Genomic DNA, 27732 nt, shown 5'->3' on the forward strand with positions numbered 1-27732 from the left:
ATGCAGGTCTACGGGAAGCTGTTCGGACACCGGCGCGTGCATATTGACTATGCATTTTGTCAGCCATCACACTGGAATCAACAGAAAAGCAAACCCAACGAGGAGTGGCAATGGTGGCATGAAGTGTGTAGAGATTTCGATGCGTTTCGTGAAGATAAAGAGACGTGTGAGTGCCCGAGTGCAGCATATTTCTGGCACAGATCTAGTAGCTATTGGGAAGGATTGACTGCTGCGGGGTGGGAAAAAGAAAGAAAAATGCCCGGAGGAGCGTGGTTAAGGAGTTGTCAGCTAGCGTAAGTTAAGATGGCCTACCTGCTGTATCTACTATGTTCAGCTAACAAACGAATGAAGATACGAAGAAGCTATACCGATCCTCTACGGTACGAACGTTTTTGTTATGGGAGAACAAATGGATACCCACTTCCGCATGTCGAGGATCCTGCCCTTTAGTAGCCTCCACCTCATCACGGCCTTGAACATCTCACTCAGCATTCACGTTGGTCACGATCGCGTGATGAAACTCGATGAAGAGTGGAAGGACGTTTATCCAGCATTCGTTCGCGTACTTCAAGATAAATTCACAGCCATGCAAAATCTCCGCGCTGTCATTTACCTGGATGGGTTTCGTAAACGGTGGAGTATGCCCGCTCAAGAAGGAGATCAAATCATATGTCCATGGGAGGCTCTTGCGGCTAGTCGTGAGTGGAAACTCTTAGATCTGCAGTTTCCATGGGGCCAGATCAACTTCTTCGAGCCTAGAGCGAATGCCCAGGAAAGGTATCCCGACTGAAGGAACAGCTCGACTATCAGGTTGTGTTCGGTTGAGAGTAGGCCAGTGCGAGTACCTTTTTTGGACAAATTACAAAAAGAAAAAAACGTATTTAGCTATCTGCCAGGATGTCTCGTCTCTCAAAGCCGAAGCTAACTATCAAAAATGGTAGGATAAAAGGCATATTCATGCTGATGGTATCAGTTCCCAAAACGGCATTGGAGGTCAAATACTCCGACCAGAACTCGATATGCAGTGGAGTCCTTGCTTTCCCATTTACTTTGAGCCAATCTTATGTTGCTAATCGGTTAGCTTCGTAAGCATATGGTTAAAGTCCTGGACGTTAGTCTCCGTTCGAAGGGCGGTCGGTCCCGCACAGGTTCCATTATTTTTTGCAGCCTCCCACTCTATTACTCAACCATATCCAGGTGATTGTCCCTGCAGTTGCTTCTAGGGCCAACTCTGGCTTTGTCCTCCCTCCAGCGCTTGCTGGGTACACGGCACATGAGGCAACGATGTATTGTGGTGGAGTACAAAGTTGCTAAGTCTCTAGGAAAGGGAAACGTATTACATCCTAATGCTTAAGTGACAGTGAATTAGACACCGAAATCGGCTACATGTACCCTATTTTAAGGACTCTTTTTACCAGAGTCTTCATCATTAGTTAAACACGACTTCACTAATTAGTAGATCTATCGGCCAAAGTACTTCAGCTCCAAGTACCTTGCCGGTAGATAACTCAAAGCCGTCACCACAAACGTAAACTCATTGGCAACATCACCACCGTAGTCTCCGATCAATTTAGCAAGAGGGCCGACGAACCAAGTCTCATCCATCCCCAAACACCACGCCACAACCCCGAGAGCAAATGACACCGCTGCGCCAATACCCAGCGGCAGCCTGGCCGGGTCGTTCCACCCTTCCAAGTCATAGTTGTCAAAGTTGCCCTTGCGAAAGATGAAGTGTTCCTCGAATAGAATCACGGCGTAACTCGTGCACCAGTATCCCAGCAAGCTCAAGAAGTTTTGGAGGTATGTGTTCAGCTGTTGGCGCCCGCCAATGGCAAGCGCGAGGATGAGCACGAAACAGAACAGCGTCCATATGAACCGAGGAATGCGGGAAAAGGGTCGTGAAAGTTGCTGGAAGGAAATGGCGGAACTGTAGATGCTGATGACATTGACGTTGATCCCGGACAAGACAAGGAGGGTGAGAAGGAATTTGGCGAATCCGCGAGGATAGAGCATGTCTTGGATGAGATAACCCAGCCCTTGATTCTCATATGCGTCTTTCCACTCGGGTTTGTTGTTTAGAGCGGAGGCAACCAAGCAGCCGGCCACCATGCCAACCGAGGTAGGGATTGCAATACCAAATGTGGTCATGAAGAAAACTTTCACACGGCTCACGTTGGAAGGGTAGTGAACATAGTAGTCGCTGGCCATTGTGCACCACGAAGCGCTGGACCCGTAGACAACCGCTATTAGGCTGAGAACAGCTCCGACGAAATTCATGCCAGTCGCGGTAGCCGGAGTCGAATTGTCCGCATACTTGCCGGTCTCGGCGTAGATGATCAGAAAGATGACAAAGAAGATCATCCATGCCCATCTCTCGTAGATCAGAATGGCCTTCAACCCGAAGAAAGAGATGATCAACGCCACAACAGCCAGGATGACGATCCCAAGGACCAAGGAGACATGGCCGTCGGAAACCGCCGTTAACGCGAGACCTCCTGTGATGCACGAGACCGCGGCCCAGCCCATCTGCTGGATACTGTTGAGCAGGGCAACGAGCTTATTGGGCCACCAACCGAAGCTGTACCGACTGACGCTGATCTGGCGCAAACCCGTCACGGCGCCGTAGGTGGCGCAGTATCCGCTAAGCGTCGCAGCGAGGATCGAGGCAAAGATGGTGATCAAGATCGATTGTTTCAGGCTCAAGCCGAATTCCCATCCGAGGAAGCCAGTCGCAAAGCAGGAAGTGTTCATTGTGCCACTTGCCCACAGCAATGCCATTGACAATTCTTCCACCCAATGCACCTCTCTCTTATCTTCGGGACGCTTGCGAGTAATGGCTGCGGACTCTATACCGAGTTTCTTGTCCATGCTGGCCTCCATGGCACGGAGCTTGGCCAAGATACCCGTTTCTTGCGAAATAGAGGCATTGTTGTCGACCGGATTTATCTCCTGTTCGTCGGTTGAATAGGCGGCCTTGTCGAGGCCTTTTTCTGGATCCATAGCCATGCGGACGTAGAATAGCGATGGGAAAGGAGAAGGCACAAGGGCAACTGATTGAAAAGAAATTTAACTTGTTATGGGGCACGCGGGGAAAGATAAGGCTTGTCTGAGCGAGGATTTACCGTTCCATTGATTTGTTTAGTTCGTGAACCTAAGTGGTTGGATGGAAACTTAGCGTGCGTTTGGCGGATATTGCCTGCCTGTTTGGGGTTCGCGTCCCCACATAATACAAGCCACGCGAGCAGCGCATTGGATGGATCTCGGGCTATCTTTGAATTTCGCCTGACACAGTTAGATCATGTAACAGTGCACGTGTGGGTAGGATTTTAGGAGTGGCGGCTACATAAGAATACTATTAGATTCCCTGTTTAAGAGTTCACGCGACCAGCAAGTTGAGCAAGTGGCCAAGATTCACTACAGCTTGGTGCCGAGGACAAGCCTTGCCCAGAAGACTTCGGAGAGGTCATAAACTTGGCCCACACGCGGTTAGAAGATAACCTATCTTTCCTAGAAGTAACTGCGACCGAGACATTTATTACCATTATCACTATCATGAGAGCTGGAGATACACACTGTTGATCCGTTGCGCCGCTTCGGGCTTCTCCGAGGCTGGAATCATGTCAGATTACAACGCCACCGTGCTAGGGCCCAGGAACACGAAGAGGCAACGCTAAGAGGCAGTTACACGGTTAGCATCGGATCGGAAAAAGTGTTAGAAGCAATACGAGAATTGAAGAAATTGAGCCGGGCTAAGCGACGGGGCAAGCAGCTCAGGAGTTCTCAGTGTACCTCTCCGTATGTTATTGTAATGCGGTAGAAAGCACGGATTGATGTGGCAAAGTGACTACTAAAGGGATATCATTTAGAACGTATTTTCAAATAAATTAATAATTTAAATGATTCATCATACGAAACGAAACTCTATTCAGTTCTTTCACGCCTATATATTGAAAATGGCGTGGCTAGATATCCAGGCCGTTAGGTTTGAAGACAACCTTATTCAGCTCACCTCGCTCAAACCTTTTCAAAGCATCCACAGAAGACTCGTCTAACTGCGGGAGTACCAAATCAATAAATTTCATCTTCTCGATCAAATCCTTGTTTCGGATTAGTGTGTTGAGAGCGTCAGCAAAAACCACTCTAAGGGGACAGCGTCCGAATTGGATGTGAATGTTTTTGTTGTAGCAATCAGCAGCGCTGAAAGGGAGTTCCCCGTTATGCACGCCTAATACAAGGAATTTTAGCAAACTAGTTTGAAGAGTCGATACGGTCTTTCTCACCGAAAGAACTAATCTTTCCACCGGGACAGATGATGTCGTATGCAGTCTTCAATGCAGGGCTAAGGCCGACCCCTTCAATGACAGCGTGGACTCCATTATTATCAGTGGCCTTTTTGATCACGGAAACTGGATCGACCTCTTTGAAGTTGATTGGAATACAGCCGAGCTCCTTCGCGGTTTCGAGTCGACTGGGGATAGAGTCGATGGCAAATATCCGCGCCGGCTTGTACTCCCGAGCCGAGATGATGGAGCAGAGAGCAACAGGCCCACATCCGATGACTGCAATGCTCATATCTTTCCAGTTTTCACTTGGAGTATCTATGAAGGCTCGCTTTGCACCATTGAACCTGGCATCAGAATCAGAATCAAACGAACCAGCCTTGAATTCATGCATATGCGGTCTTCGCTCACCCGGTTGGAAAAATGTCGGTCATAAGAATTGCAAGCTCTCCCAGATCCGCATCTTTTGGAAGATGATAGAGCGTTGTGTCTGCCAGGGGTACACGGAAATATTGGGCTTGAGAGCCGTCCAAAGTGGGACCACCGAAATTCCGACCATTCTTGCAGCGTCCATGAACTCCTCGCTTGCAGTGGAAACACTCATCGCTGGTAACTGCGGTCAGTGGATAACGCGTGCCGGATGTGAAATATGACAACCAACCAGCTGACCAAAAAAGGCACAATGACAGGATCGCCCACAGCAAAATTCTTGATTCCAGCGCCCGCTTCATGGACAATCCCAATTCCCTCATGCCCGCATATATAGCCTGGCTGCATGTTAATCTTGGAATGACCTCGGTAGCGATGCAGTTCACTGAATGAATTGACAAATATTAGCAGTTGGCCCCTCGAAGGACGACTGCCCTCAAACTCTCATACCTTCCACAAAGCGCAGCGGAGGTTGTTTTGATCAACACATCGGTTGGGTCTACCAGGTGAGGGACTAACAAGTGCTGGTCAGTATGTTCTGCAGTTCATGGTGGCAGACTTGAGTATATCCCATACTTGGCCTCTCTTCCAACCTCACATCATATGGGCCGTGAAATACGAGAGCTTTCATCATCTTGGCGAATCGATAAGGAGACATAAATTGCAAGACTGCAAAGAAATGAAGCCATGGTATATGGTATAAGTTAATTAAAAACCCCGCACTGGTAATCAAGTTCCGGAATCATTGATCCCGCGGTTGGTTTCCTCCACAGATGGATGGGTTGTCGAACAATCGCTACTGGGCTCGGAGGATAAGTCTCCGCAGCCTTCTCCAAATTTCACTTCTCCAACTCCGCTCCATTTCTGAAGATTAAGCTAAGCTGAACTGAACCTGCTGGAAGCAGATGGTTCAGGTGCGGATACTCAGCACACTAAGCCACTTGGAAAGGGGGTTGAGGTTGATCGATTACAGTCCTGCGAAAACTCCAGGTAGCATGAATGACCTCCAAGAGGCTCTGTACAGCTTTACCCTTTACATGTGTCATATCAACGTGAAATATACAGACAAAATAGGCACACCAGCCACAAAACGCTAGTGGTCTCAGCATAATAGACAAGAGAGTATCCTCCGGTTAGAACATGTCTTCATCACCCGTCTGAAAACCCAAATCCTTATCCAAATCCCCCGTAATATCCGGCGGATGGTGATGGTGACTGCTAGTCGAGTACTGTCTCTGATGCGAACCACCACCACTACCAGACAAGATCATATCATGATCGTTGTTCTGGTCATCATCCAACGCGAAGGAGAATAGGTCTTCTTGGTCGTGCATTTCCAAATCCTGTGTCTGGCTCTGCTTCCCGTCGTTGGTGTTATGTAAGTGGTTTCTTAGATTATTGTCGTCGTTGCGGAATAACTCCTGTGTCCAGTCGATGGAGTCCAAGTCTGCGGCGTTTGAGGGTGAGATGGTTGTGTTTTGCGGGTTGTTCATGTATGTGTTTGTGTTTGTGAGACCAGAGGGAGGGGATACGAGGTTGCTAAAGAGATCTGCGTCGAGGGAGAGGAAGTCGAATGGACTGTCGTTTGTGGTTGAAGGGAAAGTGTTCTTATTTGAGCCAGGAGTGCTGGGCAAGTGGTTGTCAAAGTCATTAGAGAAGACAGGTCGTGAGGGTTCGTGGAATGTTTGCGCTCTCGGTTTCCTCTGCTGCTGCTGTAGCTTCGGATCCTGATCATGGAAGGATGTTGCCCTTGGACGCGGGGGTTGGGAGTTGTTCGTGTCGGTGATAGGTTTGTCGTTTAGGTGGTGGGGGGATTGAGCTGTGGGCGTCGTCTCGCTACTCGTTTTGGAGGCAGAGTCAAGGTTGTATTGCATGATTTGCAAAAAAGCGCCCGAATTGCCGCCTTGCATTTTAATCGCGGCTTCGATATTGGCAACCTCCATATCGGCTGCCGGGTAGATGTCTTTCAGGCCATGGAGGACCTGGATGCAGCGGCGGAAGTTGTACATGCTGCTCTCACGCACAGCTGGATTATCGGACATGGTATTGGACAGATGGGCCACGGCCGCAGGTAGGATAACTGTCACGCCGGATTGCGGAAGGAAGCGTGTTAAATTCAGCTGGTTCAAGCCTTGAATGATGTGGGTGATGCCCGCAGCGGCCTCGTGCATCTTGGTACGAGCTTTATTGCGCCATTCGATTCGGGATTTGGACTGATCCTTCGCCACGGCTGCCCATGGTCGGTGCAGCGCGCTGCTTGTTGCGTGGTAAAGCATGCGCACCATGGCACCATGCAGCAGAAGCACATCTTCGCCATCCCGAAAATTGGTTTTTGACGTTGGAAGAAACTGTGCATCTTTGGGCAGTCCAGCAAGCCACGAGTCGAGCTTTTGGCTGCATCGCGTGAATTCGGACTCTGAGGCCTGTCGTGGGACAATTGTGATGGTCGTGCGATCTGTGGCTCCAAACTGACGCTGAGATGGTGTATATTGTGCGAACAATACCCGGCCAATACACTGACAGAGTTTTACTTTCTCGATGAACATTGTTGCAAGCCGTTGCTGGTGCGACACATCTTCGAGCTGTCGGCAGCGAAAGATAGCCACCACAGATGAAGCAAATGGCTCAAAATCAAAATCGTCCAGCTTCAGCATCGGCACATTGCTCGTTCCCTCGTTGACCTGTGATGGGCGTCGTACACCCAGGGCGATCAGCCGATCCCTGGTATATAGACACCACCAGAGCCGAGTTCGTAGCCGCCGGGTCCGTGAGTCCATATCGGCCGACGACGGATCTCTGTTCAGTCCGATTGATTGAGCCTGAGTGTTGCAAACCCCAATCCAGTCCCAGATGTCCCGCTGCGGATTGTTTCCCGGGTCGGACCAATATGTCATCAGCAGCAGTGTTTGCAGAATCACGATACGATCCTCCTCGCAATCGAGCGAATAGAGTAGCTGCAGATATTAGTGAGTATATGAACACGCCTTTGACAGTTTAGAGAAACCCACCCGTAACCGCGTAAAGAAAGCATTGCGCGCGCTTTTCCTCGTCGAGAATCCCGCCGCCTGCAAGTGCTTGAGGTCGACAAACGCCGTACCAACAAACATGACTGCCTGGAACAGCAGCAGACTAACATTCCCCTCTGGGTCGTTTTCCGCCACACAGCGCAGAAACTCCTGCAAGTTGAGCACGGGCATGAAACTATGCACCCACTGGATATAGCACCGCAGCAGTTCATCCCTGAGACCACTCTCAGGGATCGAGAGCGCACCCCGAAATCGCAAAAACTCCAAATCCTCCGGCGCAATACCACTCGGCAACGGTTTCAGAAATCGCGGCTCCTCGTCCAAGATAGCCGTCAGCGGATCGAAGTCCGGATCGATCAGGTCTTGCACTGCGGACACCATATTGGCCAGGGGTAGAGAGGCGCGCACGGCAGGATTACCTCCTCCTCTTCGCCAGGCCCCGGAGGGCTTCGTCTCGTTCAACCATGGCGTCTGGGGGTCATAGCTTGGGAGGCTATGTCGCTTTGCGGCGGGCTCGAGGCGAGTACTATCCGCGTACTGCAGCTTGCGCTTCAGCGCCAGCGCGTGGCTGTCTGCGGTTGTCGACATCGGTGGCTCATGCAGGGCTGTGCATGGTAAGCGGGATTATTTGTGTAACAACTGATGCTGCGGGATCGGCGATGGATAATTCTTCGAGGGCAAATCTGACGGCGCTAGACCCGGCAAAGGCGGTGTTCGGAACCGGGGGAATGTGGGGAGGTGCGGGTGCGCCACTGGGGGAGAATTCGTCATGGAAATTATGTATCAGGGAGTTGGTTCGGCATTTCGATTCTGTTTACTGTTTGCGAGAAATGATTGGGTTATTTGGTAAGTGAAGGCTGGTCTGCGTCTAGGTGGAAATGTATAACCATATGTTGATCTGTGGTAACCCAGAGATATATATGTTTCTGTCTATACACATGACCATGGTATAGTCAGATCCAAAACGATTATATAAATACATGGCTACTTGACACTGGAATACTAGACGCTATATGAGTGTATAAATCTCGACAGATACTGCTACAAAACCCGGACCGGATCCGTCTGAAGCATAACCTTACAACACCGAACAAGAGGTCCATCAAATGGAAGCTGAGATTGATAACTCAACTATGGAGATAGTATAAAGCATGTCTATTCATACATGCCCTTTCCCCAAGGCTATAATACAAGTATCCGAAAGTCCAACCGCATCAAGAGCGGAAATGTCTATAGCACGCAGTTCCCAGACCGACGCCGATATGCTTCCATCGATATCAAAACGAGAACCACGATTCATGCGGCGATATCACAGTCATTTAAACACTGAGTTATATGTCAATTTTCATACCGGACCAAATCGGGGGGCGTTGGGCGGCGACTTACGGAGGGAGGAGGAACTCTCCGAGGCTGCTGTGGAGGAACGCGACGCCGGCCTAAGAGGAATACGTCAATCTCGAATTGCTGGTAATGTGAGAGCCTTCTCGAGCCCAGGGAGATACATACACCGAAGACTAGCAGGCTCCGGACAATGGTGGTGTTCTCGGGGGAGGTGGCCTCGTCGTAGACAGTGTTAAGGAAGCTCTTCTGGGGGCGAGCAGAGGAGCTCGAGACGACGACGCGCTGCTTGGGAGGCATAGTGACAAACGAGTTGTTGGTGAAAGACGAACGGGTTTCAAGTGGTGAGTGACGGGATGAAAGTGAAGGCAAAGCGGACGGAAAGAAATCTGAGTTGCGCTTTTAGCTCGCCTCACCGCCCGTATATCTTTCGCGCCCTACCACCCTCACTGCTAGTTACGGATCTCATACGCGCCCCCGACTATTGGACGATTTCTTTGCGCTTTGTTTTGATCACTAAGAAAGGCTCGGACTATTGACTGCAATTCTTGGCCTCCGTGCATGCGCTGCAGTTGCCATGGCGAGCGTCGACGAGCTCTTCAAGGTAAACCGCCGCAACATCCCAAGTCGCGAGCGGGACTGACCATGCTAGAAACCCTCATCGGCAGCGAGTTCCAAGCGCAAGTTCGAGTCTGTCCGCGATCCAAGTATGTTCCTCCGATCCCACGTCCACACGACCGGCAGCCCGGGCTAACGTGACGTCCCAAGATGAGCTGTACAAAGCCGCGAAAACAGATCCCAATGGCGATGTAAGGTCGAAAGGAAAAGGCGCGATGGTGGAGGACGAAGAAGCGGAAGACGATGACGGCGAAGCTGGACCCGAGCTGCCTCCCGACTTTGACCAGGAGGATGTACCGGATGACGAGGAGGGACGCTTCTTTGGCGGTGGCATGGAGCGGAAGACGGCGCAGGCGATGCAGTATATTGATCAGCAGGAGGGGGAAGATACTGCGGTATGCAATTTTCTATATGGCTGGGTGCTCAATGCGCTGACCGAGCTATCCATCTAGCCCGAGAAATTCGACTCGACATGGGTGCGCCGATTCGCTCTGGGATTTGAAAAGAAGATATCCAAGAACGCCGAACTGCGTGCGAAATTCGAAAACGATCCCCAAAAGTACGTGGTGCTTGGCTGTTGTTGGCATGGAGATGCTGATCGATTTGCAGATTCATGGCATCCGAGGCCGATTTGGACACCGAAATCAAGAGCTTGTCGATTCTATCCGAGCATCCGGACCTCTACGAAGAGTTTGCTAAGATGGGTTGCGTGGGATCATTGGTGTCCCTGCTTTCTCATGAGAATGCCGATATTGCCATCGATGCTATCCAGATCATGAGTGAGTTGACGGATGAGGATGTTCAAGCCGAGCAGGAACAATGGGATAGCTTGGTCAACGCAATGGTACGTTGTGGTTGTATTTTAGTATTGAATAATATGCTAACAGTCCTCAGATGGATGCCGATCTCATTGAACTGTTGACACAAAATCTCTCGCGTCTTGACGAGGGCTCGGAGTCAGACAGAGCAGGAGTTTATTACGTCTTGAGTGAGTTACCACCGATTACACAATAACAATTACTTATCCCCTGCAGGTGTCTTGGAAAATCTAGCTTCTCAGTCGTCTGTCGCGGAGAAGATCGGGCAAGACGCTACAATACTGCCTTGGATTTTGTCCCGCATCCAGCAGAAAGAATCCCCGGTCAGCCAGAACAAACAGTACGCTGCGGAGATCCTAGCGATTCTATTGCAGTCGTCCTCGAAGAACAGAGAGAAGTTTGCCTCTCTCGATGGCGTTGATATTCTCCTTCAGCTACTCAGCCAATACCGGAAACGAGACCCGGCAAAGGATTCTGACGAGGAAGAATATGTGGAGAATCTGTTTGACACCTTGGTCTGCCTGGTAGATAAGGACACCGGCAAGGACAAGTTTGTGCAAGGCGAGGGCATTGAGCTCGCACTGATCATGCTCAAGGAGGGCAAGTTCAGTAAACCGCGCGCGCTGAGAGTTCTCGACCATGCGTTTGGCGGAGTTGGGGGTGCGCCTGCATGCGAAAGATTGGTCGAGGCTGCAGGCCTCCGAACGGTTTTCGGAATGTTCATGAAAAAGGTAAGCTTGACTTCTACCCGGTAATCCACGCCACGCTAATACCCGTCTAGCAAGAGAGCCAGAACATCGAGCACTTCCTCGGTATCTTTGCCTCACTTCTTCGACTTCTGCCGGGCGGATCTGCAGCGCGTATTCGCACACTGGCAAAATTTATGGAAAAGGACTATGAGAAGATCGATAAGCTCATCAAGTTGCGCCGCGAGTACGCTGCCCGCGTCGCCCCTGTGGAGCAAGCTATCGAGAACGAGCGCAAATCTTTATCGAAGGAGGACCAAGAATACATGGCTGCCGAGTGGCTTTCGCGGCGCTTTGATGCTGGACTGTTCTCATTACAGGTATGATTGAAGACTCTTTCAAGCTCGGCCACATACTGAAATCCTGGTCAGACAATCGATGTCATCCTCTCATGGCTGGTTGCCGAGGATGATGGCGCAAAGAAGAAAATTTTGTCTCTTCTAGCAGACCGGGATGAGGATCTGAGCTTGGTACGGGGCACTCTACAAGGTAAGAAGATCTACCGTAAATTAAATGCTACAAATGCTGACTTGGGTAGAACAACTGGAGGGCCTTGGAGAGGAGGAACCGGGGCAGAAAGATTTCAAGGATATGCTGAGCACGCTGCTGCAGTTCCTATGATCATCCAGCATGGAGTGTACTATAGCGTTCACAAACCAATAATCCTGTAGCCATTCCGTACTATAAAATGTCTTATAGTTTCACGTGACCACCTAATCAGGTTAGCGCCAGTCCACCTGACCTGTCGAGAATCCATCGCCTTCCGCCATCTCAATTCATCCGGCGCATTCTCTTCCCATACCACCCGCTGAGATCCTCCCTGACCAGCTCTCAGTCGTCAGGTTCGCTTCTGCAGAGTATCGCACTCACTGACAGGCGGGCGCTGCAGCGCGCGGGGCGACACGACTCGAGACTTTCCTCCAGCCGACGCGACTCCCTGCGCTCACGGACCGCGGATCTCTCACTTTTCCTTGACGACCGTCCCCGACGACTTCCAGCTCAGACAAGATGGCCGATTACGACGAGGCATATGAGGAGGAGTTTTACGATGATGCGGAGGAGGGCATCACCTCGGAGGACTGCTGGACCGTGATCTCTTCGTTCTTCGACACGAAGGGTTTGGTGTCCCAGCAGTTGGACTCGTTTGATGAATTCATCTCGTCGACGATGCAGGAACTTGTGGAGGAACAAGGACAGGTCGTTCTCGATCAGACTCTTCCCCCAAATGAAGACGAAGAAGACCCCGTGGTCGTGCGTCGGTATGAGCTCAAATTCGGCACCGTCATGCTCTCGCGACCGTCCGTGACTGAGGGCGACGGTGCGACTACGATCATGCTGCCGCAGGAAGCGCGTCTCCGAAATTTGACCTACGCCAGTCCGCTGTACCTGGGCGTCACGAAGAGGATCATGGAAGGGCGAGAGCGACGGGTTGCCGATCGCGACGACGAGGAGGCCGTCGAGGCCGATGAAAACCAGAAGACCCGTGGCACATACCTGTCGTGGGAGCAGAAAGAACTGCCTGCGGAGCAAATGAAGGAGGAAACGGTGTTCATTGGCAAGATGCCCATCATGCTCAAGTCCAAGTACTGCATATTGAAGGACCTGAACGAGCAGTCTCTGTACGGCTGGAACGAGTGCCCCTACGACTCGGGCGGTTATTTCATCATCAACGGAAGCGAGAAGGTTCTGATCGCGCAGGAGCGCAGTGCTGGCAATATCGTCCAGGTCTTCAAGAAGGCCCCACCGAGCCCAACACCCTACGTGGCGGAAATTCGAAGCGCTGTCGAGAAAGGTTCGCGCCTTCTCAGTCAGCTGGCGCTCAAGCTGTTTGCCAAGGGCGACAGTGCCAAGGGAGGCTTCGGCCCGACTATTCGATCGACTTTGCCGTACGTCAAGACCGATATCCCCATCGTGGTTGTCTTCCGAGCGCTGGGCGTCGTTTCCGACGAGGATATTCTGAATCACATTTGCTACGACCGCAATGATACCCCGATGCTGGAGATGTTGAAGCCTTGTATTGAAGAGGGTTTCGTCATCCAAGACCGCGAGGTGGCACTTGACTTCATCGCCAAGCGAGGCTCATCACAATCGAACCTGAATCACGAGAGACGTGTGCGATACGCGCGGGAGATTATGCAGAAGGAGCTGCTCCCTCATATCTCACAGAGCGAGGGTAGCGAGACGCGCAAGGCATTCTTCTTGGGCTACATGGTGCACAGACTCCTGCAGTGTGCGCTGGGTCGCCGTGACGTTGACGATCGTGACCACTTCGGAAAGAAGCGTCTCGATCTGGCTGGCCCGCTTCTGGCGAACTTGTTCCGTGTTCTTTTCACTCGCGTTACTCGAGACCTGCAACGCTACGTGCAGCGGTGTGTTGAGACAAACCGTGAAATCTACCTGAATATCGGTATTAAGGCCAGCACGTTGACCGGCGGCCTGAAGTACGCCCTTGCCACCGGTAACTGGGGAGAGCAGAAGAAAGCTGCCAGCGCCAAGGCCGGTGTGTCCCAAGTGCTCAGTCGCTATACATATGCGTCTACACTGTCTCATTTGCGTCGCACCAATACCCCCATCGGCCGGGATGGCAAGATCGCCAAACCGCGCCAACTCCACAATACTCACTGGGGTCTGGTGTGTCCCGCCGAAACGCCCGAAGGACAGGCTTGTGGTCTTGTCAAGAATTTGGCACTCATGTGCTACATCACTGTTGGTACGCCTAGCGAGCCAATCATCGACTTCATGATTCAACGCAACATGGAAGTCTTGGAAGAATTCGAGCCTCAAGTGACGCCCAACGCTACCAAGGTGTTTGTCAATGGTGTCTGGGTTGGTATCCACCGCGACCCGTCACATCTCGTCAACACCATGCTGTCGCTGCGCCGACGGAACATGATCTCCCACGAAGTCAGCTTGATTCGGGATATTCGTGAGCGGGAATTCAAGATTTTCACCGACACTGGTCGTGTTTGCCGCCCGCTTTTCGTCATTGACAACGACCCCAAGAGTGAGAATGCCGGGTCGCTGGTCTTGAACAAAGAGCACATCCGGAAGCTGGAGCAGGACAAGGATTTGCCACCGGATATGGATCCAGAAGACCGCCGGGAGCGCTACTTTGGTTGGGATGGCCTGGTGCGGTCGGGTGTGGTGGAATATGTGGACGCCGAGGAAGAAGAGACGATCATGATCGTGATGACACCCGAGGATCTCGAGATCTCCAAGCAACTTCAGGCCGGCTACGCCCTGCCCGAAGAAGAAACCAACGACCCCAACAAGCGTGTCCGCTCGATTCTGAGCCAGCGGGCGCACACATGGACACACTGCGAGATTCACCCTAGCATGATCTTGGGTGTTTGTGCCAGTATCATTCCGTTCCCCGACCACAACCAGTCGCCCCGTAACACTTACCAATCTGCTATGGGTAAACAAGCGATGGGAGTGTTCCTGACAAACTTTAATCAGCGCATGGAGACGATGGCGAATATCCTCTATTATCCTCAGAAGCCGCTGGCCACGACGCGATCAATGGAGTTCTTGCGTTTCCGTGAGCTGCCGGCCGGTCAGAATGCCATCGTGGCCATTGCCACCTACTCGGGCTATAACCAGGAAGATTCGGTCATTATGAACCAAAGCAGCATTGACCGCGGCCTGTTCCGCAGTTTGTTCTACCGCACTTACACGGACTCGGAGAAGATGGTGGGCCTGACGGTGGTGGAGCGCTTTGAGAAGCCGATGCGGTCCGACACCATCGGAATGCGCAAGGGTACTTATGACAAGATTGACGATGATGGTATCATCGCTCCTGGTGTGAGAGTGTCTGGAGAAGATATCATCATTGGCAAGACCGCCCCCTTGGCGCCTGAAGCGGAGGAGCTTGGCCAACGTACCAAGTCCCACACTAAACTGGACGTGTCGACGCCGCTGCGCAGCACCGAGAGCGGTATTGTTGATCAAGTGTTGATCTCGACCAGCAATGACGACCTCAAGTTCGTCAAAGTGCGTATGCGCACAACGAAGGTGCCCCAGATCGGTGACAAGTTCGCCTCGCGTCACGGACAGAAGGGTACAATTGGTATCACCTACCGACAGGAGGACATGCCGTTCACACGGGAGGGTGTGGTTCCTGACCTGATCATCAACCCACACGCCATTCCGTCGCGTATGACCATCGCTCACTTGATCGAATGTCAGCTCAGCAAGGTGTCTGCGCTACGCGGGTTCGAGGGCGACGCGACCCCGTTCACTGATGTGACGGTGGATTCGATCTCGCGGCTGCTGCGCGAGCACGGATACCAGTCTCGCGGGTTCGAGGTCATGTACAACGGCCACACGGGCCGCAAACTTATGGCGCAGGTGTTCTTGGGCCCGACCTACTACCAGCGCCTGCGGCACATGGTCGACGACAAGATCCACGCTCGTGCGCGTGGGCCGACGCAGATTCTGACCCGGCAGCCTGTCGAGGGTCGTGCGCGTGACGGTGGTCTGCGTTTCGGAGAGATGGAACGCGATTGCATGATTGCCCACGGCGCCAGCGCTTTCCTGAAGGAGCGTCTGTTCGACGTGTCGGATCCGTTCCGTGTGCATATCTGCGACGATTGCGGGTTGATGACCCCTGTTGCGTGAGTCTTTCCCCTCGTATCACATCTTCTTCCCTCTTACTGACTTGAATTGCTATAGAAAACTGAAAAAGGGCCTCTTCGAGTGCCGCCTGTGCAACAACAAGCACCGCATCTCGCAAGTGCACATCCCGTACGCCGCCAAGCTTCTGTTCCAAGAGCTGGCCTCGATGAACATTGCCGCGAGGATGTTTACCAATCGCTCCGGGGTGTCTGTGCGGTGATTTCTGTTTTATGTGTTGTGTACTTTAATTTTCATCATGGTTGCTAAAATTGCTCAGTCTGTACGGACTTGCGAGATTGTTTTGCGGCGTCGGGAGAAATCGAATCTGGCCATCGCATCATACATAGTTTTGGAATGAACACATTATTGCGCATTCATCTACGTCGTGCTCGTAACGAGTTCTTGCAGTTTGAATTTCAATTTTGAGGTGGGTAGGATAGGTAAGGTAACGAAGGTAATGCCTGGAACGCTGACTGACTGTACAACAAAAAAGGAATGGATGTCATGGGCCAAAGGTGTATCTCGCAATCAACGATCAAATAAATCACGCCGCAGGCTCCTGCTTAATCTGAGGCACATCGGATCCCTGCTTCTCCGTCGACTGCGACTTCGACTTCGCCGCCAGCTCCTCAGTCGTAGGCTTCCTCGCCCAGACACGTCTCCTATAGATAATCATTAGTTACATCCCGCACTTACCCAGCAGAGCAGGGAGAGAGAGAGAGGCAGAACTCACGCGCGCTGGAAAACATGAATCCGCGGATTCTGAATCTCGGTCCTAACCTTCGCCATCAGAACCTGCACCTCCTCCTTCGTCCACGGCTGCGGCGAGCCATGCTTGGTCAAGAGATAGAGCGCCCAGCCCTCCATACCAGACGCCCACTGATGATAATGCAGACGACCCGCCTCCTTGAGCACTGGATCCTTAGGCCACGGCCCAACGGGCATTTTGTAGTTCTTCTCGTGCACGTCCACGAACCCAGCTTCCTCCATGCCGCGCCGCATCTCGGTCATCGTGCCCAGCGAGTGGTCCCAGTTTTTGCCCGCCTCCAGCACGGCGACTCCGAAGGCCTGAGCGTGGCAGTCTTTTGGCATTGTGTTGTCATCGCACCGGATTAGGGGGTCGCCTTCCCATTGTTCGATCCAGCCGCCAGGGGCGAGGTTGCTTTGGTTCTTATTAGGGTTTGTTTGTGGGGTTAAAAAGTAGAAGGACGGAGGGTCACACACTCGTAGCAGTGCTTGTACACCTTGGCCCATTCCTCGGGCGTGAACGACGCGATCATCTGCCGCAGATGAATCAGGTCAAAGGGCGTGCGCCATGTCCATTCCTGGAGCACGTCGTCGACTTCCAGGACGCAGTTGGGCGGGAGCCAGTCCAGCGGCGGCGGGAAGAGGTCGACGCCGCGCACGTTCGCTAGAATATGGTTAGGCGTGGTTGAGAGCAGAAAATCGGAGATATTTACCATCCGGGAACATATCGGCAACATCACTAGACGATACATATTGTTAGTGGTGTATATCATTAAGACAAGAACGTTGCATCGCACTTACACGGCCCAGTTGCCTCGGCCAGTGCCGAGATCGAGGATATGCTTCGGGTTCTTCACGGGAGCCTGGAACAGCGGATTTTCCGAGGTTGAATCGAGGATCATGCAGACGAGGTGTCTGGTGTTGTCTGTCAGTTTGGTCCTGTTGTGTTGGAGGGGTCAATTCACGCACCCTGCTTCCAGACTCTCGAATTGTTGTTCGTCCGATGGACCCCTGGCGACTCGGTCAGACCCGATAGTGATGAGCAGAGCGGAAAGACAGTATTACCAGTATTCGCCCTCTTTGATCGTTTGGTATCTGGACAATTGTCAATAATTGTCGGAATCTGTATGTTGACCTGCATACCGTCGGCCATTTTCCATAACGCCGCGATAGATCGACGAGGCGAGCGAGGTCGTCTCCCTGCGGGGGATTAGTTCATATGTCACCCATGTCCCGGTCTAGAGAAACGCACGACTCGAAATCGCTAGGCTGGTAGGCATCGTGGGCGGCATAAAAGTCCGGGTCCTGGTTGCGATGAGAATCTGAGAAGAAATGCGACCGGGGAGACGAGTCGATTCACGTACCACCGCAATGGGCTGCTCGGACATGGCGAGGGGATTTCCAGTGAATTAGTACACACCGAACGACAAATAATAAAGACAGCAACTGCGGATTATAATTATTATTGTGCAGAAATCACCAACAGCCCACGGATGTCTCCGGGAAGGGGGGAGGGCGGAGTCTTAAGAAACGGTGTTAAGGAACGGGAAGGTGTCAATCATGCTAGTTCGCGGTTAGTGTCCCGCGCCACACAACATACGGGCGAACAGCACCAGGCCGAGGAAGGAAGGAAAGAGGGAGGGGCTAGATTTAGCAGTCCGCGTTCCCTTTGCGGGCGATCGACGAGCTATGGCCAATGATCCCACTGCGGGAGCAACAGAGGATCATGCTGTCGCCGGTGGGGCAGATGTGGGAATGGCATTGTCTTCGACGAACAAGGCATGGACTAGGCCCTAGTGCGGGTGTTGTTTCCAGACAGGCAAGAGCCTAGGAGCCTAGTACGGATCGTGTCTAGTAGCGGTGCGAAGTACAGGAGACTACTGCAGTGCTTACATACGAGAAGAGCACCGAAGTGGCAGCGCATAACGATGTCCCCCGATTGGCCCGTGCCGGCCATCACCACGCACTCGGCACGCAGCCAACCATATCATCACAATACCCGCCGACCCTTCACCACCCCTCAACTCGGACAGGACTTAAAAATATGCCAGAACTGCCCACCCTGTTCGTCTCTTTCTTCTTTTCTTCAGCGAGTCGTCTGTTCTTTTTTTGCTGCCCTTGAGTGAGACCTAGGCACTGGCTGCCCCGGTTCTTTGTTATTTTCTGCTATACTTCTATACTTCTACACTTTATTAATCCCTTCCCACAGAACGAGCTGTGCTCTCTGTGGTCTTGCCTCTGTCTTGTCTGCCTTGCCGCAGGTCTTTCTCTCTCAAACTCCATTTCCAACAAACAGCAGTGCTGTGCCACTCGTCGCCGGTCGACGTGTCTACCTTGCTGTTTCAGCTCTAATCCAACAGACCACGCCAATAATCTCGCTCGAATTTATATTCTGTCTCGTGTCTGTCGTGAACTGGTTTCATTGACAACTTTCACTCACTTTTTTATTTACGAAATATCATCATCAACCATCAAGCAAAGCAACGCAGAAATGGCCGCCGTCCAGCTCAAGTTCGCCCTGCGCACCTCGTCCAATGTCAAGACCGTCCATCTGGTCGGCTCCTGGGACAACTACTCGCGCCAGTTGCCGCTGTCCGCCGAGGACAAGCCCGGTGCCTGGCTGGGCAAGTTCCGCTTCCAGACCTCCATGCTGCAACTGGGTGGTCGCTACTGGTACTACGTATGTCCTACCCTCTGTTTCTCTCTCTCTTGATAAAATACTAACTGACCCTGCAGTACATCATGGATGGGTACCACGTCTCGCACGACCCAGCGGTCGAGTACACCGTCGAGCCCACAACGGGCCGCAAGCTCAACATCCTCGACGTGCCCGGCGGCAAGACCAGCACCAGCCACCGCAGCAGCGCCCCGAAAGCCCGCCGCGGCTCAACCAACGTTGCCACAGGCCGCGCCCTATCGCCGTCCAAGATCCAACACCCCAAGCCATCCAAGCCATACGCCTCGCGCCAGCTCCGCGAAGCCGAGTTCGCCGCACCCACCGTCGAGGACCTCACGCGCCGCTTCGCCGGCTCCCGCCTGTCAGACTCGGACGGGTACTCGTATTCCAACAGCCCGCCCAGCTCGGCCGGCTCCTCGCTGTCCTCCCGCTCGTCGTCAGGCTCGGGATCCACCTCTCCGTCGTCGCTCTCCTCGCTCAGCGACCCGCCCCTGCCCCAATGCCGCTGCGAGCGTTACGGCATCACCCGCAAGGGTGACCGCGTCAAGCTCGACTGCGGCGGTAACCGCTGTGGGTATATCACCGAGAGCTCGGAAGCGAGTTGTTCCGAGTCGGAGGATTCGGACGAGGAGTATCGTCGTGTGCGCTCAGGTGCTCGTCGCCAGGGTATTGTTGTGCGGCGCTAGATACGATAGGATACGTTCTTTGATTGATTGGAGTCTTTTTTCTCTTCGGGTCTTTGCATTGTGCAGGATCTGGTGAGAGGAAGACTCTTACGCTTGGTGTCGGGGACGAGGTCACGCTCCTTTCTTGTTGGTTTTTTTGATCGCTTGGGAAAATCACTAAACTCAAAAAAAAAAAAAGCCCTGAGCCGCGGGTGAGCCGGTCTCGCTTCGTGGGTTGGGCGTGGATGTTAATTGATGGTGGTGATGAAGGAGAAGAGGAGTTGGAGTGGAAGTGGGTGGAATGGAGAGAAGAGGAGAGAAGAAGAGTGGTCGTGATGATGAAGAGAAGAAGGAGAACCACAAGGGGAGGGTGCAGACGAGACCCCCGAACGAGAAGCAACCCATTTTTGATAATGGTCGACAAGTCGCATTCCTCGTGCCAGCCAGACATTACTATACCCACCTACCGGCCTCGGCTGGAAGGTGCATGATATGAGTATCACGAGCCAGCAATGCTTGAATGAATCAATGCCAATCTCTATCTGCTCTGTGGTGATTCCCTCTGGGGGTTATCACAGCCGTGCGGAATGAACGACTCCCATCTATACGCCATGTATCTCGCGGTCTATTGTATGAACCAGACTGGTTGCTTCCGATAGACTGATTATTTTTATCAACATAGCGATAGTTGAACTCGAGATGATGGAATGAGATAAGACCTTTTTCAGTCGTAAGTGAAGGTGCACTATACAATGAGGATCTGTGGACGCGTAATGGCCATAATAAACGGTTACTATCGTCCTCGCTAACAAGCTTTTGTTTTTCAGGTATGGGATGGCAACAAGCCATCTCCAAAGGCAATAGACAATAGAATCATCAGAGTCCTCCCATACACATCTCTCAGCGCTCGTAAGCGCAAGAATTTGCCAGCATTTATCCGCAGTAACCTACTCATACCCTAAAGCAGTTAACACTTTGTCTGTCGCTACAACCTTTGCACAACCAGTCAATACTCCCATTGCCGCTTCCCACGTCTCCTCCGCGCCAAGCTGCTTCCCCGTCCTCCAGTCCTCCATGCCATAACAGGCACACGCATCTGCCGCAACCAGCATCTGAAACCCAAGATCCGTGGCATGCCTGACAGTGTTATTAACGCACTGTGACCCATCCATGCCAATAACCACGATCTTCCTCTTTCCGTCCTTCTCCAACCGCTCTAACTCTTCTTGCAACTTAGTGCCCACGAACGCGCTACCTTGGTGCTTGATGAATTGGGGCTCCGATGCGAGCGGCGCCGCAGAGGTGTGAGGCGCGAATGTTTCGGGGAATTTCACCTGCGCGGGGTTGTCTGGCTCATTGAGCTCGTCGTGGTAGACGTGTAGTACGGGCCAGGATCGGGAGCGCCAGGTCTGGAGGAGATGTGCGACATTTTCGGTCAGTCTGGGGGTGGAGCGGGGTCCCCAATCTGCTGCCTCGACGATGCCCTGTTGGAGATCGATTACGAGGAGGACTGGCGGTGGGGAAGCCATGTTGTAGTTCTGGAGTGTAGAGATTAACAAAAGACAGACGTGAAGAGGAGGCGCTGCTAAGGACAATAGAAGAGTCTCGTGATTGAGTCAGCTGTGAACGCGGGGGAAGGGATTACCCCAATGTCAGCCGTCTCGTATAGAGCGGGTGGACTGAGCCCTGTAATCCAGTAAGCAGCAAAACCAGTCTCACCACGACATATTGATTGTTTCTGAGTCACTGCCAAGGCACTAGCCAAAGAGAGGTACACTAGACGAGTGTCCGAGAGAAAGAGACAAGGGAAACTCTTCCAGATGCATGGCCAAGAGCAATGATACCACCCTTCAATTTTAAGCAAGTGGGACGGTACTCGAAAGGAAGCCATAAAATCCTTTCACCCTCTAGGCATATCCACTGATTGTCTTTGATAGACAGTTGAACATTGGACTCTGACCAAGTCCACTTAGAGTGGCCCGCAAGAGTTCGCTGCAGCTGATCCGTGACTGGGTCCCACATCGTGATCCCCTTGTGAGACTCAGACACCAGGGTTCGACCGTCTGGCGAGAATGTAGCACATAAGACATATCAGAATGGCCTTTCAACGTGTGCTGAAGCTGGCCGCTAATGGGATCCCACGGCTCGATGTTGACATTGGAGCCGTTGGATGTTAGGGTTCGGCCGTCTGGTGAGAAGGTAATAGAATCAGTCCATGTAGAATTACCAGTCAACGTCAGCTGTAGCTGGCCGCTGGTAGAATCCCATAGCTTGATGGTATCACCGAGAGACCCAGACGCTGGGGCTTGGCCATCTGGTGAGGAGGCAATTGATTCAACTGCAACGATGGTAGAAACGACCGAAGATGAGCAGCCCTACATGGTGCCGGGAGATGGGCTTCTTTCAACATGCAATTCGACATTGAATGCTATGCGATCGTGACGGTTTTCCCGAACGCACAGTTAGGATCAATCTCACATGTGCTGTTCAGACGGTAAGCTACTTAGTATTCCGACATTCTTAACCATTCCTATGTTCTCCTAAGCGCCCACACTGCTCCTAATACTACTCCTACTACTGCTGCTACTACTACTGGAATAGGACGAGTACTTATGACTATGGGAGTGGTAGCACCTCTGGTGCCACGAGCGCCTTATCAGCTGGCATAATCGCAATTGAGGTCATTATTCCTGCTGTAGTGACAGCGCCGCAATATTTCCGCATTTACGTTGGTTAGCATTCACTATTTAGCGTACTATACTGTGTGCGTGTTACAATCAGTCCGTTTTGTCCAAACTTTTTTTGTGGTCTGTTTCCCGAGCTAGATACGATACACTCTCCTTTATATGAGCTTCAATGGGTTAGATTCATAGTCCTCGCAGAGCCTACTATCTCTCTCGCTGCGGGGTTGTAGGGAGGCATTATATACTCGCCAAGATAGTCTCAGACCAAAAAATGTCATACATGAATGCCCAGCTCTGCCGTCATGTCCCAGTTCCAGTTCACAAACCAATGCAGACATATTCTTCGACCAGAGATGGCCCAAGTAATTTCATGGCCCCACTCCTTCAGGTAAGTGTGGGATAATCATTGCCATTCTGAGATAACCCCAAGAAGGGCAGCCTTTCCACGTTAACGACGTACTAATCCAGTAGAGAGCGGGGTCGGAGACAACCGCCCAACCGCCCTGGTTGATCGGCGGAAGCCTCACCACGACATTCTCCTGCTGATCTTTAACAGAAAGGCCATTATTTGGGACCATGCCCACACCTCAATTGCTGCCAAACACGGGAAGAGGCCAGGTGTTGTTGTTTCTCCCGAAGAAGTCCGATTACTCCGCGCACTCTTTATCGGCTAAGCCTGAATTAGAGTGGGACCAAAAACAGCTGGCCTATGACGATGAGGCTGCCCCTTGGTGATAAAGTGGAGAGCAGGGCTTGCGTCGCCCGTCCTCCACATTTCAGGGTCCAGCGGCACCGAGTTATGTTTCCAAATCGGTTAGGAAGTTGGCTACGGATACCGTTTTGGAATGTTCGGGGTTAATTAAGATGAATAAGAATATAGCAATAGGCACTAGTAATAATCCTCGGGGGAAGGGGGTATGGGAATTAGATACCACTCTGAGAACCGAATACAACGCTGCGGAGCTGCAGCAAATTAGAACCCACTGATTACAGGCCCTATATCTCCGTACCTGTGGATCCTTCGCTTCTCATTTGCTTAAGAATGGGTACCAAGTGTAGGTATTTAAGGAGATCGTCGCTGCCCGAAAACGCCCTGATTTCTTCTCACGCGATCACCTACCGAAACCAGTCGCTGCATTGTCTTTACACAACATGAAGTTTTCCACCAGTTTAATTGCTCTCGGCATGGCCGCAGCTACTGCTGCCATGCCTCAGCACCGAGCTGACAAGCCAGTGGGCAAATGGTTTGACCGTTAGTCAATTCTCCAAGCCGAGAAGGCAAACGAATATTGACAATTCTGGTTCCAGGCTATGTCGTGATCGTCTTTGAGAACAACAACAAGGATGTCACCTTCGGGCATCCATACTGGTACAACCTCACTGAGATGGGCATGGTGCTTGGCGACTTCCACGGCACCACCCATCCTTCGCAGGTAAAAATGCGATGAAACGTGGATGCATGGGATGCTGCTAACAATCAATCGCGAAGCCCAACTACATCACCATGATTTCCAACACTATCGCGGGTGGTGTGTTCGACGATGCTGACCACAACACCACTCAAATGAGTCTGATTGACCTTTTTGAGCCCGCCGGTATTACCTGGAGAGCGTATATGGAGGGCTACACTCCCCTTTCCAATGGTGGTTGCAATCCCATCAGCGAGGACGATGAGACTCTCTATGTCCGGTGGGTCCCATTTTTGGCAAAGAGGAAGATAATTCCGCTGATATGCGAAACAGCAAGCATAACCCCTTCATGTCTTTTGACAACATCAGAAACAACACCAAGCGCTGCCGCAATATTGTCAATGCCGAGCAACACTTTGTGAACGATGTTGCTCTGGGTGCCGATGCCCCGATGTACATGTTCATTACGCCAAACTTGGACAACGACGCTCACAACACCAACGTCACCTACGCTGCTCCTGCTCTGCAGCACTACGTCGACACTATGTTGAACAACGCGGAGTTCATGAAGAACACTATGATTCTCATCACCTTCGACGAGAACGGTATGAAATTCCGTTTTGCAAGAAATCATTGTATATACTAACAGTGTTCCAGACATCTACTCTCCCAAGTACTTCGGTACCGATAACAACATCTACTCCGTCCTTCTGGGCAACGACACCCTTCAGTGCTACAATTGCAACGACCAGCAGTACTATAACCGTGAGTACCTCTATCTGCTGGCTGTTCGTCAACGCACTCACTGATATATGTGCTCCCTAGACTTCTCCCAGGTCGTCACTATCGAGCAAAACTGGGGTCTGGGCTACATTCCCCAGCCCGATGGAAGTGACGAGGGTTGGGATCAGTGGTGGTTGCCCTTCGGCCTTCTTCGCAACGACGGCCAGGACATCTGCGAATCTTCGCCTTGTGATTTCTTCAACTAGACAAACACAGTGGATGAGACAACGCATGAAAGACACTAGTGCTATTCATGTTCTCGAGGATCGTTTTCGAACGTGTTCTATCGAAGATTACGTGTTTAAATCTCCATGTAGCTTTCCCCCCACGGTTTCTGCAGATCTTGCAATGTACTCTTGCCGGCTTCCTGTACCCTGTATCGGATAAATCGGGAAGTATCGGATTGGTTGAAAGGAAACCCCGCTTTTGTCCAGCACCTTGTCAGGAAGCTTGGGTTTCAACCAACGCTATACTCTTGTAAGCTCGATCTGCTCTGTCTCGATAATCTTCCCCGCAGCGAAAAAAAAACACCCGCTCACTATTCGTCTCTGAAGCCATGAACAAAATTTCTGTACCCCCACGTTCTATCACGAATCACATCCTTGACTTCTCACAGATAGCGATCTTGTAAAGTGCCCAAGCGCAAGTCTTGGCCGGTATATAAGCATTTCTCAGGGTCCACCTCTGCTCGTTTGACTCCATAATGTCACTCCACTTTATAAAGCCAAAATGAAATCTGGGGTATACCAATTCCTAATCGGCTGCTTTGCAGCCTTTGGTTCTTTCCTTTTCGGCTATGATCTTGGTGTGATTGCTGAGGTTGTTGCTGCCTCGTCATTCAAGACATTGTTCTTGCAGAGTAATGCAGATGCCAAGTCCGGTACGGTGGTTTCTCTCTACACTGGCGGCTGCTTCTTTGGCGCTCTTGGAGCCGGATTCACAGATAGGCTAGGCCGTCGGGGAACAATACTGATGGCATGTATTATCTTTACAATTGGAGGCATCATCCAGTCTGCTGGTGTTCGAATTGAGATGCTGTATGTTGGCAGGCTACTTGCCGGGTTTGGAACGGGATTCCTAGTTGTGAGTTGCTGTTGATTCTCAAATTCGAAAGTGTGCTGAAACCAGCAAAGATGATTATCCCAATTTATCAGGCAGAGATTTCACATCGCCGTATAAGAGGCAGAATTACAACCCTACAGCAACTCTTCAGTGCCTTGGGGCAAGTAACTGCTGGCTGGGTCGCATATGGTTGCTACGCGGCCTACAACAGCACAAACGACAGTCGTGAATGGCGGATTCCCTTGGCGATTCAAATCATCCCTGCACTCTTCCTGGGCAGCTTAGTCTATCAGTGTCCTGAGAGCCCACGGTGGCTTTGTGACCACGGTAAAGCAGACCAAGGACTCAAGACTCTCGCTCGGCTTCATTCTCATGGCGACGCGGACGACGCCTATGTGATTGCAGAGTTCAACCTCATCCAAACCCAGCTTGAAGCGGAACATGCAGAAAAGACACCTAACTATCTTGACCTATTCAGGAGCTGGCCACAATTCCGCCGCATCATCATAATCATGGCTATTCAAGCAGGTTGCCAGGGAACTGGTATTAGTGCTATCCAATACTTCTCGCCCCAAATATTTGCTCAGCTTGGTATTCCCGTCAAAACGACACTTCTCATGCAAGCTGTCAATGCACTAGTGGGCCTAGCAGGCACCTCACTCTGCATTGTGATCATCGAGTTGGTAGGAAGACGACCTCTAGAGATTGGGGGTTCGCTGATCATGACCGTCACATTCGCTGTCAACGCTGCCTTGATCAAAATTTTCCCGGCTTCTGTCTCCAACACCGGTGCGCATTGGGGCTTTATTGTCATGACTTGGGTCTTTAACTTTGTGTTTTTCGTTACTAGTGGACCACTATCATGGGCAATTCCGCCCGAGCTTTTTGGAAATGCCATGCGCGACACGGGTGTGTCATGGGGTACGATGACTTCTTTCGCCTTCAATACGCTAGTAGGACAGGTCACACCTATCGCGATCAGTGCAGTCGGTTGGAAATACTACATCGTCTTTGTCGTCTGCAATTTCACCACGGCCATTTTCTTCTGGGCATTCCTGCCGGAGACCAAGGGGCTTAACTTGGAAGACTTGGAGGAGTTGTTCAAAAAATCGCCTGTCTTCATTCCTCGTTCTAAATGGGTGCCGAGCTCTCATATTGAATTAGACGCAAAGCGGATTGCAGAGAAAGAAATGCCGGCATCTCGACATATCGAGCAGGTTGAAGATGGCTCTGTGTGAGTAGAGGTACGAAACGAATTCCTCGAACTTTTCAACACTATCCTTCTCACACTCGATTGTAGGCTGTTCGCCTTTCTCTGCACGTGTTATTTCCGTTGCTTCAGTCTCTTGCTCAATTGGCGGCTTCTCGTGTTAGACAGGCACGGTAACCGAACGTTATTCATATTGCCCCGTATTGGAATCCCGGTCCTTATTTGGGATATTCTTTCTTCCAACATATACAAGTGCAAGTGTACTACTACTACTACTAAAGGTACTAGCTCTACTCTGGTGGTACGTCCGAGCGATATGCTATGATGATCATTGGCTGCCCTATCAGGGACTGGATCGCCCCCTCACGGTTTTTGTACAAGTGGCCTGGTACCTTTTTGGAAGCCGGTTCAAACCTGCCTAGTCACGTTTTTATATTTTCTCTTAAATTTGAGTTTCTTTATCTACCTTGTTTGCGTCCTGTTCCTCTCTTCCCATCACTCATCCTTCGGGTACCAGCACCGACTAGGTTGATATGATAAGATCATGAAAAGAATTTCCTAACTCAACCCTTACAGAGCTCGATGGTTGATTCAAAGACCGGCCAGTGAATGTATAACGTATT

At 51.5% G+C, this 27732-nt stretch overlaps 12 protein-coding genes across 12 annotated transcripts; 6 read left to right on the forward strand and 6 right to left on the reverse strand.

Moving 5' to 3' along the window:
• Positions 1–790, forward strand: N7474_010415 (uncharacterized protein; the record flags this gene model as incomplete). Its single annotated transcript, XM_057201825.1, has 2 exons — positions 1–166; positions 360–790. Exon 2 carries the CDS (start codon positions 398–400, stop codon positions 788–790), a length of 393 nt encoding a protein of 130 aa, XP_057048096.1. The 5' UTR covers positions 1–166; positions 360–397.
• A 671-nt stretch (positions 791–1461) lies between these two features.
• On the reverse strand, positions 1462–3006 carry N7474_010416 (purine-cytosine permease family protein; the record flags this gene model as incomplete). Its single annotated transcript, XM_057201826.1, has 1 exon — positions 1462–3006. The coding sequence occupies one exon, from the start codon at positions 3004–3006 to the stop codon at positions 1462–1464; it is 1545 nt and encodes a 514-aa protein (XP_057048097.1).
• Positions 3007–3962: 956 nt separating this feature from the next.
• On the reverse strand, positions 3963–5057 carry N7474_010417 (uncharacterized protein; the record flags this gene model as incomplete). The annotated part of the gene is made up of 4 exons (XM_057201827.1): positions 3963–4225; positions 4281–4627; positions 4692–4886; positions 4942–5057. The coding sequence occupies 4 exons, from the start codon at positions 5055–5057 to the stop codon at positions 3963–3965; spliced, it is 921 nt and encodes a 306-aa protein (XP_057048098.1).
• A 785-nt stretch (positions 5058–5842) lies between these two features.
• Positions 5843–8323, reverse strand: N7474_010418 (transcription factor domain-containing protein; the record flags this gene model as incomplete). Its single annotated transcript, XM_057201828.1, has 2 exons — positions 5843–7663; positions 7718–8323. The coding sequence occupies 2 exons, from the start codon at positions 8321–8323 to the stop codon at positions 5843–5845; spliced, it is 2427 nt and encodes an 808-aa protein (XP_057048099.1).
• Positions 8324–9123: 800 nt separating this feature from the next.
• N7474_010419 (uncharacterized protein) lies at positions 9124–9373 on the reverse strand (the record flags this gene model as incomplete). The annotated part of the gene is made up of 2 exons (XM_057201829.1): positions 9124–9171; positions 9242–9373. Coding segments are annotated over 2 exons (180 nt in total), but the record flags the coding sequence as incomplete, so codon positions are not given.
• Positions 9374–9650: 277 nt separating this feature from the next.
• Positions 9651–11876, forward strand: N7474_010420 (beta-catenin-like protein 1; the record flags this gene model as incomplete). The annotated part of the gene is made up of 10 exons (XM_057201830.1): positions 9651–9677; positions 9726–9780; positions 9842–10086; positions 10144–10250; positions 10301–10535; positions 10586–10679; positions 10726–11240; positions 11291–11575; positions 11627–11744; positions 11794–11876. The coding sequence occupies 10 exons, from the start codon at positions 9651–9653 to the stop codon at positions 11874–11876; spliced, it is 1764 nt and encodes a 587-aa protein (XP_057048101.1).
• Positions 11877–12263: 387 nt separating this feature from the next.
• Positions 12264–16092, forward strand: N7474_010421 (DNA-directed RNA polymerase II subunit RPB2; the record flags this gene model as incomplete). The annotated part of the gene is made up of 2 exons (XM_057201831.1): positions 12264–15871; positions 15930–16092. 2 exons carry the CDS (start codon positions 12264–12266, stop codon positions 16090–16092), a joined length of 3771 nt encoding a protein of 1256 aa, XP_057048102.1.
• Positions 16093–16416: 324 nt separating this feature from the next.
• On the reverse strand, positions 16417–18007 carry N7474_010422 (class I SAM-dependent methyltransferase; the record flags this gene model as incomplete). The annotated part of the gene is made up of 10 exons (XM_057201832.1): positions 16417–16534; positions 16606–17034; positions 17097–17283; positions 17333–17358; positions 17421–17534; positions 17589–17630; positions 17685–17714; positions 17763–17819; positions 17872–17924; positions 17984–18007. The coding sequence occupies 10 exons, from the start codon at positions 18005–18007 to the stop codon at positions 16417–16419; spliced, it is 1080 nt and encodes a 359-aa protein (XP_057048103.1).
• Positions 18008–19110: 1103 nt separating this feature from the next.
• On the forward strand, positions 19111–19982 carry esdC (GTP-binding protein EsdC; the record flags this gene model as incomplete). Its single annotated transcript, XM_057201833.1, has 2 exons — positions 19111–19299; positions 19356–19982. The coding sequence occupies 2 exons, from the start codon at positions 19111–19113 to the stop codon at positions 19980–19982; spliced, it is 816 nt and encodes a 271-aa protein (XP_057048104.1).
• Positions 19983–20908: 926 nt separating this feature from the next.
• On the reverse strand, positions 20909–21490 carry N7474_010424 (cysteine hydrolase family protein; the record flags this gene model as incomplete). Its single annotated transcript, XM_057201834.1, has 1 exon — positions 20909–21490. The coding sequence occupies one exon, from the start codon at positions 21488–21490 to the stop codon at positions 20909–20911; it is 582 nt and encodes a 193-aa protein (XP_057048105.1).
• A 2307-nt stretch (positions 21491–23797) lies between these two features.
• On the forward strand, positions 23798–25043 carry N7474_010425 (uncharacterized protein; the record flags this gene model as incomplete). Its single annotated transcript, XM_057201835.1, has 6 exons — positions 23798–23897; positions 23954–24078; positions 24135–24334; positions 24388–24659; positions 24712–24819; positions 24880–25043. 6 exons carry the CDS (start codon positions 23798–23800, stop codon positions 25041–25043), a joined length of 969 nt encoding a protein of 322 aa, XP_057048106.1.
• A 523-nt stretch (positions 25044–25566) lies between these two features.
• N7474_010426 (sugar porter family MFS transporter) lies at positions 25567–27137 on the forward strand (the record flags this gene model as incomplete). The annotated part of the gene is made up of 2 exons (XM_057201836.1): positions 25567–25920; positions 25971–27137. The coding sequence occupies 2 exons, from the start codon at positions 25567–25569 to the stop codon at positions 27135–27137; spliced, it is 1521 nt and encodes a 506-aa protein (XP_057048107.1).
• Between the last annotated feature and the right edge of the window lie 595 nt (positions 27138–27732).

Source organism: Penicillium riverlandense, assembly GCF_028828495.1.
Source record: "Penicillium riverlandense strain IBT 135883 chromosome Unknown utg000009l_segment0_segment0, whole genome shotgun sequence".
Taxonomy (NCBI): domain Eukaryota; kingdom Fungi; phylum Ascomycota; class Eurotiomycetes; order Eurotiales; family Aspergillaceae; genus Penicillium; species Penicillium riverlandense.